At 41.4% G+C, this 10,950-nt stretch overlaps 1 protein-coding gene across 1 annotated transcript; it reads right to left on the reverse strand.

The window, feature by feature from the left end:
• Positions 1-451: 451 nt before the first annotated feature.
• On the reverse strand, positions 452-10,889 carry si:ch211-63o20.7 (Serine/threonine-protein kinase pdik1l-B-like). The gene is made up of 4 exons (XM_058612586.1): positions 10,728-10,889; positions 9,121-9,867; positions 7,382-7,607; positions 452-2,614 (listed from the first exon to the last, which is right to left on the reverse strand). The coding sequence occupies exons 2-4, from the start codon at positions 9,847-9,849 to the stop codon at positions 2,370-2,372; spliced, it is 1,200 nt and encodes a 399-aa protein (XP_058468569.1). The 5' UTR covers positions 9,850-9,867; positions 10,728-10,889; the 3' UTR covers positions 452-2,369.
• Positions 10,890-10,950: the final 61 nt, after the last annotated feature.

The following is a 10,950-nucleotide window of genomic DNA, read 5'->3' on the forward strand; positions in this document are numbered from 1 at the left end:
CAAAACAAACCTTATTTGTCATTCACATTACGTGTCCACTCATATGTGTGTTTTGCTTTATCCTCTGATTTCCTCAAAATTGGAATATAATTTACAAAGAAGAGCTGTAACAAGTGCTTTACACCCAGTGGTTTCATACCAAATATCACCTGAGGAAATATTGAGCTCTTAAAGAAACACCAATATCAATCAAGTGAGAAGTAGAAGCTCTTTTTCTCAATGTATAATATAGATTATAAAAAAATATATACACAAAGTATATCCAGCGTGAGCTTAATATTTACAGCTCCATCTATTTCGGCATAAATTGAGAACCAGAGGAGTCGCCCCCTGGTGGCTAACTGCTACTTCTGTTAAACCCGCTCAGGGATAGTTCTGTTTTTATCGTATGATTGTGTGAGTTGTGCGCCCCCTGCTGGCAAAGGACAAAGGAAACAAAGGAAAGGTTAAATTTAACTTGAATTTCTTTTCAGCTCAATTTATTCACTTTTTTTAACAGTTACTCATTCTTTCACAGGTCATCTTCCTGCAAACTACACATCAGTACTACCCTTTTTTAACATTTTATTTACATTACATTACAGTTGTACTCGGACCGTATCGTACACAGAATAGTTAAGACTCCAGTGCATTCTTCTTTAAGATGAATGTTTGAATAGTGGCCACAGAAACGTGACCTTGAAAACACCAAATTCTTATCGGTCCAAGAGAAATTCCAACATTGTTCCCGAGACACCACGCTCAGGTGACGAGATGGATGCATTCATCCATTTTTCCAGGCATGTGAGCAGAAATATTTGATGTGAAATAAGTGGTCATCTACTGCGGCGCGAACGGCACGGGACCAAGATTGATGGTCAGTAATAAATGCTGTGGATATGATCAGCCACAGTCCACATGCCTGACTTTAATTTCCTATTCGTGGGGCGAGGGCACATTAGTCATTTGCAATCTGCAACAAAATGTCACACAGTCACAATGTTATTTTTTAAAAAAAACACACCATCTTAAAAAAAATATCGAAGAAAAAGAATTAAACGTGCTCTTACAATGCATCATTAAAATTATGTACATAACAAAATATACTGGACACAATAGCGCTGTGTTCACTCTGAGGCTGTTCCTACAAATACAGTGCATCTTTATTTAATCCCACTGACCATGCAATTACTATTTCACTTGCATTAGTGCACTAGTTTTTGTTCTCTCAGTTTAAATACTTCAGACGTCTGGAACCTGATTCATCAGTGTGAGCTGGAAATATCTGAGCCAGGACAGACGAGTTAAAACCCCCATGGCTGAAGAATAAAAGACACAATTAAAGCTACGGTCTGCAAGTCTGAAAAAGCAATAACAGGCTACACTTTGAAAAAAAAAAAACAAATATGTCTCAAATAATGGATAGCAAGTAAGTAACCAAGTATTAGAGTTTCAAAACAAGCATTTTTTTATGAAGTAATTACATATGCCAAGTAATTTGTCTAACGGTGTGTTCCCTTTGTAGTTGGAAGTCGGAATTTCCGAGTTGAGGGGGTGTTCCAACTCGGAAACTAAGATTCCAAGATGGCTGCCACTCACATCAACAGTAAAAGCACTCTTAGCTGCTTCACAGTAAGTCCGTCGTTCACATATTAATGTTGCTGCAATTTCTGGGGCGGTCATTGCTAACAATGGCTAGCACCAAGATACTTTTGTTTTTTTCGGACTTCTCAAATGGAATGCGATCAAACTCATCAGCCGATCATTTCATGATTATTTGACTATGGACGAGGGCTAGAAACTGTTTTTTCCCCCTTTACTTTTTGAATAACGGTCAGAATAATGTGAGGATTTTAACATATAAAAATGTTTCAGAAGCAAATGTCAGACCCCGTCTTTAATTCCTGACATAAAGCGGCGATACTAAGTGTGCATTCAATCCAAACACGTTTAAAAACCAACAGAGTCAATCGTTTGTGTTTACTCTCGGCTCTGTCGTCACTGAAATCAATTTCCCTGTCAAACAGCTCCGTCTTTTACAGCAAATCCCACTGGATCTCTACATGGGGACTTATCAAATTGAATGAATATCATTGCGTGTCTTGTGTGCAGTGAGGTCCAGGGGTCCAAGGTCAATGGACTGATGGACTCCCACCCCATTTTCCCTTAATGTGGTTCCCTATACAGTTTATAGGCTCTGGCTGCCGTTCCAGTGGCAGAAATAGCACCTTCAGTTCCATATAATCATACAAATGTTTTTTCCCCCACTTCCCAGTGGAAGCAAAGTGGTTCCTGTTGACACCATGCGTGGTCAGCGGAGCCACAGTCAATATTTCCATGTAGTGGCTGCGGTGGTTGGAGCCATAATGGTCGCTTAAGCGCACTCTGTGTCAGTGGGAGTCCTCTTTGAGAGCCGATCTCACTCTGGCCTCCAGCTGGTCTGCCGGAGGCCGAGCATCTGGGTTAGAGGCCAGCATGTCTAAAAGCAGGGAGCACATGGATGGACCAGGAGGGGGTGGCAGTGGGGGCGCCCGCTTAAACTTCATAGGAATACACAGCTGGAGGTCGGCGTTTTCCCACAAGGCTTCCCCCAGTGGCATCAGCCAGCCTGAGCGACCCTTGCATACGTAGGCACCTAAAGGAGAAATCACAAATGAAGACAGTGAGGTCATCAGGTGGGCGGGTCCGCCCAGCAGGGAGTCGCTCTGTGATCGTCAAACATGGAAATGACGACCAAGGGCACTTCCTGGAGAAGTCAACATACGATCAAGTGCTCAAGAACCATACCTGCAGGTACCAGGACGGAGCCGAGCAGAAATATGCTATGACTATTATCTGGCCAAAAATCCTGTTTAATCCCAGGTTTAAACAGGATTTCAGCCAGTGTGGAATATGCTTAAATCTAAATCTTATACTTTATTAATCCCCTTAGGGAAATTATTTCTCTGCATTTGACCCATCCTAGAATTAGGAGCAGTGGGTTGCCACACTGAGTAGTGCCCGGGGAGCAATGGGGGTTGGGTACCTTGCTCAGGGGTACCCCAGCCCTTTTGACCTGGTGGGGACTCGAACTGGCGACCCTCCAGTTACAAGCCAAGTTCCCTTTTCACTTGGCCACGGGCTGCCAAAACATACTAACCTATGACTTTTTTGTCTCATCAAGCCTAGATGGGACTTGAACCCACAATTCTTGGCCTTACGAGACCAGTGCCTTATGTTTTCAGCCACTAGGCCAGTTGTTATCCTATTTAATTACTGATTAATTACTTAATCAGTGGTTACTAACAAAACAAAACTTAAAACCGTGCACAGTAGAAAACTGTTTGCAACACCCGAGTAAAACAACAGCTGACCTCAAATAACCCAGCATGACCCCAGGCAGAATATAAGAAATGAAATACAACCCCCTAGTGGTTGGGGGGAAAATCTCACAAATAAAAATGAGACAAGGCTCCTACACCTATTTCATCTCATAGAGTTTGAATGAGGGGCTGAAGTAAAAGATACACCACAGTCATGTTGTCACTGAGCTCCACTGTGTTGCTGCCGTTTGACGAAAAACCACCACAGGACAGACCAACCACCATCCCGACCGCTGTCTGACAAAATATATCAAGCAACTCTGTGCCAATCTAGGTTTTCAAGGAGGCAAAATGACCAGCTGCGGTTCATCATTAGCAAAGTGAATCGCTGTGTTTTCGCTCTGATCCGCTGCAAACAGCTGCCTGTGGGAGGGACTCATTCACAATGCAGAGTTTCTCCAAACTAACGCTTTACCAGCTGAGCTGAATTCAAAGAGATGCAGCAGTCAGTGGAACACACTGAGGCGCACTCAAGAGTGGGGATGTGTGCGAGTGCTACACAACGCCAAGGTTAAAAAGACTTGTATCCACCAGCAGCACAGACTCACATGAACACACACATGAGTAAGTTCAAGTGTGGCAGAGAAGAAAAATAACAAAAGGTTTAAAAACACAAACTATTTTTTAAGAGCAGGTTAAAAGACAGAACTGCTCAGTGTTTACATTATGGTGTCAATTAAGTTTAAGCCGATTAAGCCCGTGTTTCTCAGTATAGCAGTGTTTTGTATTCATGTCTGTGGAGACACACTGTTACATCACGACTGACTGATGGCGGGAAGGCAGAAGCATTAACAGCTACACTAGTGAAGCAAGACGGCAACAGACTTTAGGTTTAGGAATTGTCCCTGGTTCTCTGAAACACGAGTGAAGTGAAACAAGATATTGAAAGTGAAGTTTCGAGACACTCGTACCTTTGATGTAACTGGCAGTAACGTGATTTCATCTTCTAAATTCACTCAAGAGCAAAATTCATTCTTTAAATATCTGATGTTATTGTTATAAATAATTATTGATATTGACTTTTTTTTTTCCCCCATGATTACCTTTTTGGCCATAATGCCCAGCTCATTTCTCTTGTGTGCAACAAGATTGCAACTCTACATTTATTACAGAAGAACAGGACATACTTTATACAGTTAAAAGGAACAGTATGTAGGGCTACTTACTGATTGAATAGCTTTTTACAACTTCATAACTTAATCTGTGGGGTCATTGGAGGATTTGACCTTTCTCAGGGCAGTTCAGAATGAGCACACTCTCCCATTGGCTGTTCCACTACGCCTACCCTCAGCATACAGGACACCTTGGTGGAATGACTGCTACTCTAGCACTGGCAAAAATTCCAGTTTTCCAGTTCACAAAGAGTGTCAGTGATGGAGAGACTGTCTCTAAAAGTGTGTCTGATTGTGCTTATCTGGTGAGAGGAGCTCAGGACAGAGAGCCACCATCCCAAAAATACAATTTTTAAACAACAGATGCAGATAAAACTCAACAATCAGCAATTTTTCCAGCACATGTGCAGCTGTTGTATAAAGTAGTATGGACTCTGACATCACACACACACACACATATTTGAACTCTTCAGTATCAGTCTGATCAGACCTCACATGTTGAATTTCCACGATCAGCTTCCTCATTTCCTTCTTTTGGCTCCTGATCAGAATAATTAAGAAGATAAAACTTTGGGCTCGACTAACTCCAGTTGGTCATTTGTCTTTGACATTCTCTGGACTACAGATGAAGTGAAAAAAACGAGTGGATTAATGAAGAAAAGGAAGTCATTAGTTGTATCCCTTAAAGGAGGTGGTGACGCCAAAAGATTAACAAATTCTTTGAGTCCTTTCTCATTATCTAAAAGAGTGTGAATTAACTTTGATTGGAAACTGATAGTAATTAGGGCTTGCAACTCACTATTATTATCGTAATGAATTAATCTGTCACTTCTTTTCTCAGTAAATGGAGTTCTAGTTTGGTCCACAAAATGTTGAAAAACGTGGATCAGCGTTTCCCAAAAAAGTTCAAAAAAGGTTTTATTTTTTCCCCCAAAACAAAATTAGTTTGAAATATTTCTTTGTTACGTGGGGCAAAGAAAGCAGAAAATATTCAAGAAAATGAAAACTCAAACGGATCAAATTAATTATGAAAATGATTCATTAATTTAGTCATCGATAAATAAGTGATTAATTGATGTAATCGTTGCAGCCCTAACAGTAGCTTATCTGTCATGCATGTCCTGCATAGGTCATCTTCTCCATCATCCATAGTTCAGATGCAGCCTGTCTGATTCTTCCACACCTGAAGGAAAAACCACAGACGCTGCATCTCGCTCCTCCAATAGACACGATACTCTCTCAGCTCTCCTGCCTCGTCATATAACTGTGTGTGTGTGGGTGTGAGGCTTTTTTGGAGAGGATAAAGTAAATATAATGGACTGTTTTATCCGCCTGAGAAAAGCCTCCAACTGTCTCTCCCCATTTTCTCACAGACAAAGAGGATTGTGATCGGAGCTGCTAAATTCCATTTTGGCTTCTTTCCTTTTTTTTCCTCCCCCTGTGTGAAACCCTGCCTCCATCTCCACCCCCTCCAAAAGTAACCATTTTCATTGTGCCTAATGGAGTATCAGTGACTCAGGGAGGTTTTTCTCACACACTAAACTTTGGGATAATGGTTCATATCCCCCTTGCCACCAGCTCGGCCCTGACCAAAACCGTTCGAATGAATAAAATGAGACATTTGTATTGAAGCCATTTCATTACTTGCTGATAGTGGAGTGCAGAGCAGAGCAGGGCACTGTACTCTTGAACATTAAGATGCCTACTCATCTTATGGCCACTTGGGGCTCTAATGGAGGGGGAAAAAGGGACATTAAACAAATAAATTAAAATCCCAAAGCTGAACTGAAGAGCTTGGCACGTTGCCTCTCAGCACCTCGCACATATTAATGGGTCCAGTTTCCTTCGATGCAATCACGACGGGCACAAATAAATAATAATTTGACAGCATTACGTCTCATCTTCATCTTTGCGTTAGCGGGGAAGTGTCACTAATCTTCATTACGCTGGTGTTATTAAAAAGGAACTAAAGACGCAGATAATATATGATAGAAAACAAACAAATAAATTCATCTCCATTTATTATAAAGTGCTTCTCAGATGCTGCCGACAGCTTGGGTGTAACAACATGCCATCACATTTTATTAGAAGCAGCAGAGCCACGATGATCCATATCAAAATGTACATTGCACAAATCACCTTTCATATCTTTGCCATTTAGATTCAGGATTGTTCCATTCATGCTTGATGAACGTATGATGAATAGTATGTGACATTTTTAATATGGGCCAGTTAATTAAGTCAAACTCGATTCAGCGTGATGCGTCATCAACCTGCCTGGCCACACACTCAACCTTTCCAACCTCCCTGAGAGCACTCTGACTGGATATTACATGGCACGCCCAAGCTAATATGTTAACTGGAAAAATCTGCATTCCCATTTTGTCAAGACTGTTGCTACAGAACTCACAAATTCTGCTCCAGAAAACTCAGTCATCCACATTATCCTAGTGTTTTAGAGCATCAAAAAACCTCTGTTTTTGTTTAAAAAGAAATTAAATACAGGACTGTTTTAGAATGAAGGGGCAAAACCAGTGATCCATATTCACTTCCTGTTGGATTCAAATTGGCCACAATGTCGCCCTTGCTGGTTCACCATGCTTGTGTCACAAGACCCACTTCCTGGAAGACAAGTGTTGGTGTACTTGGACTGGCAGGTCTATGAGTTAATCCTTCTATGTGTTCTGCTGTTTGCTTACAACGCTAACAAGTCTTTACTGGCGTTTTCATGACAGTATTCTTTTCTTAAAATTGGAAATATCTATTTTTTTTTTTTTAAATACATGTGGACTCAGCCTTAGAGCGTGAGGACCGTGTTCCTGTATGCCTCGTCTATCGTGTTTTGTTTGGGGCTAAGGAAGCATCTCGAGTATTTTCAATCTCTCTTTCTGTCTGCTCTGCTCTGCTGATTCATTACTCTTCACTTACCCAGCTGCTCCTGTGTGGCCCCTTCTTCCACAAAGGTGATTCTCTCCAGGACCGCCCAGAACATCACACCGAGGGAGAAGATGTCTGCCTGGGCCGTGTAGGTCAGTCCACCCCACACCTCGGGAGCCATGTAGAAGTCGGAGCCACAGGTGGAGGAGAAGTGCTGCCTGGTCAGGTCCCCATCCACCAGACCTTCACTCATCTTACTCAGACCAAAGTCTGCCACCTAAAAGTAAGACAAGGGGAGGAAACGACAGCGTCTGATTTGTGCTGACATACAGATGAAGTTCTTTTTAGAAATACTACTGCAGTGCCTTGTGTGTGTTTTTAGTAATTGTTGGTTTGGTGTATTTGAATGCTCATTGTTACTTTTTGGAGTGGCAAGATGCTTTTCTGCCTGCCACTTGTTGTCTGTAGCTGGTTGTGCTTTGCATTCTGAAACGTCCTTAAATTCGGGACCATTATCGCTCATTTAAATTTGGGACCTTGCAGTCGGAATAGTTGTTTATTCAAATCAGTGTCAGTTCATTGCACATCATGTTTTACATAGTTTTGAATAGCCACTGCATACCTGTGTTTGTTGGCGTGTTCCGCTGACTCATTGTAATGCAAGCATACCGCATTTAGCCAAATTTGCTGACTCATTTTAATGGGTTTAATGGGTCTTTATTGTTGAGGTCAGACATAAAAATCACCCACACATCTTGCACTCGCTTAACTTTTTACCCACGGATTTAATTCTGCCAAAAGGCCCGCTTGTCCTCTCAGGTAGCCCACAGTGCTGTGTGAGTGAGAGGGGGAGTGGCTACAGTAGAGCGGCAAAAGCCAATGTGTGCTTCTTTTACCGACATATTTAACGATATCTTTTGCATTACTTATCCAAACAACGTCAAACTTGGCAGTGCAATGTTTCCAATGGTAAATCTAATGGTTAAAATTGAAATTAGGGGTGTAATGATTCTTCAAATCCATGGTTTGATTCATACATCTGTTTGATTACATGACAATGTAATACTTACAAATCAAATAGTTGTTACTAACTTTAAAAAGAATATGATCTTGTTTTACATGTGTTCTACTACAAACTGTTAAATAAAAAATGACTTTACAGCCGTGGTAGGTCATTGTGAGGTGTCATCCATATGTGATTGTGGACATTTTTAACCATTTCTTTTAATCACAGATATATTACAGTGATTTGAAATTGTTAGTGTTAGAGACTTAGAACAGTCTTTTGAGGCACTGCATTTTGTGACATTGTGTGAAAACCTGAATCGAGCTGGAGAGAATTTACTTTTATGTGTACACCATTGCTAAATTTGAATAAGAAAAGGTATGTTATGGTAGAAAAGATAAAAAGTGAAGATGAAGACGGCACAGTTGTAAACCAAGTTAAATCATACCGAGATTCCATCAAAGCTCATTCCAAAAGATTTATCTCACAAATTATCTGTGACTGCACGAGTGTGTGGAATTTGAATTTTCCTAAACTGTCAAATCCAGTTATCTTTTCAACAAATCTGTGGTAAAGTTTTATAACTCCTGATATAAACTGGTTGTATATAACTGCTGCTGCATTTGTTTTTCATTTAGCAAATTTAATTTGATCATATTCTTTGCCGCGTCTCACATTCATCACTGCCGACTACTCAGGGCAGCACTGCCTTGTAATTTAAACAGCGACTTTCCAAACCCACTAATGGTGACGTAAATACTGTCACATCACAGCGTCTGCCTACCTTCACAATGGGGCCTTTAGTTGTGTCACAGACCAGCACATTGTCTGGTTTCAGGTCTCTGTGGGTGATGCCGAGGCTATGCAGAAAGGACACAGCACTGCTCAGCTGCAGCACAACACTGTGGTTACGCTGCTCATCTGGGGGTCTGGAGAGCAGGTACTGATTCAAGTCACCCCCATCGCAGTACTCCATGACGAGCCACAGGGCCAAGCAGCGCAGGGGTTGCGGCTGCTCCTCCTCGCTTTGGGACGGTCTCTTCCTGGCCCTGTTTTGAGGCCTTTTGGGTGTTGTAGAATCAGCCGCATTTGATTTAGACTTGTCCTGGGAGTTTGACCTGGCCTGGACTGTGTGAGTCCTGTCCTGAAGCCTGGAGGCAGAATTAGACCTCCTCTGGGTATTATTTGTTTCCTGACTCTGTGGGGCTCCAACGACACTGCCCTTTAGCACGCTCTCGACCAGACGTAGAGGCAGTTTTCCTGGCCTTAGGGGCTTCAGGCTCCGTGGGCCTGTCTGCAGGAGACAGCTGTGGAGTGCTATGACATTGACATGGTTCTTAGCTGTGGCCCTCATGGCCCACAGCTCTTGCAGGTAGAGTTCAATGCCCTCCGGGTTGTTGCAGGGCAGCCGCTTGATGGCCACCCTCTGTCCTGTTTTGGCTATATGTCCTTCAAAGACAACACCGTAGCTGCCCCGTCCCACCTCCTGCTCCAAAGTGTAGAGCTCCTCCATCTCTCACTGGAGCTGAGCCTGGAAAAAAAAATATCACACAGATTACCGTGAGTTACTCTCTGCAAAAATGACTTGGGACATCATCTTAAATAGAAATTCTTAAATGCCAAGCACTGCTTCATACAGTTAAGGGATTTAAATTTGACCCATATTTTTCTTCCTGATTTTGGGGGATACATTTTCAAATGTTTTTCATGCTTGTGTTCATTCCTGTCCCCCCAGAATATATCAAAGTAACAGCTCTACAAAGCTAGACTGTTGCACTCATTACTCTCCAAACTCAATAGATTTTGTTGATTCATTTGGAATTTTGCCGTCCTTTTCCCATCAATACATGTGGGATGTTTTCAAGAATTATTATCTTTTTTATTATTATTATTATTATTATTAAATCAAGCATTTCCAGATTACATTCACATAATAACTATACAACTTCCTTAATTTCCTTTCATAAGGGTTTTCTGATAGTGTTTCAAAGTTGTTGTTGTTGACTCAAGTTAAACAAATGATGTGTTTTTTTTAATGAACCATTTACACTGTGTGTGTATACTATGTTTGTTCCAATACTCGAGTATGAGTTTACAATAATAAATCAGATATACAGCCTCATTGTAATACATACAGGCTCAGCTGGGAATATGTAGGCTAACATTAAAATCACTACTATAGTAGTGCTGATGCGATTAATGCTACCGTCAATATCTGCTGGGTCACAGCATTACTAATAATCTAACAATACTAATAATAATAATAATAATAATAATAAAGAAAAAATAAAGTCAGCACACAAAACGCCAGGTTTTTAAACGCAAACAACAAATGTTCGCAGTGTTAGTTTAAAGGGGAAGCGGAAAATACAAAGGTTTCATTTCACTCACCCGCAAATGTGCAGCTAATACCACAAGCGATAAATCGACGTGAATCCTCAGTTTACTCGACTGACATGTCGCCCTGCCGCATATTCGATTATTCGATTGTATTATTATTTTAAAAAAAATAAAAAAAAGAGCCTAAACAACTGACACAAAACAGAAAGAAACTCGCCAGACACTTCCGGGTCTGAATTCGTAACGTCCCGCTCTGCGTGAACGTGCCTCCTGA

Source organism: Solea solea, chromosome 17 (genome assembly GCF_958295425.1).
Source record: "Solea solea chromosome 17, fSolSol10.1, whole genome shotgun sequence".
Lineage (NCBI taxonomy): Eukaryota > Metazoa > Chordata > Actinopteri > Pleuronectiformes > Soleidae > Solea > Solea solea.

Bases quoted from the DNA above. Each gene is read 5' to 3' on its own strand.
- si:ch211-63o20.7 (XM_058612586.1), bottom strand. From the start codon at position 9,849: ATGGAGGAGCTCTACACTTTGGAGCAGGAGGTGGGACGGGGCAGCTAC. The intron at 7,608-9,120 runs GTAGGCAGACGC...TCTTACTTTTAG, and splicing joins CTAAAGGCCCCATTGTGAAG to GTGGCAGACTTTGGTCTGAG. The intron at 2,615-7,381 runs GTAAGTGAAGAG...TTTCTCCTTTAG, and splicing joins GGCCACACAGGAGCAGCTGG to GTGCCTACGTATGCAAGGGT.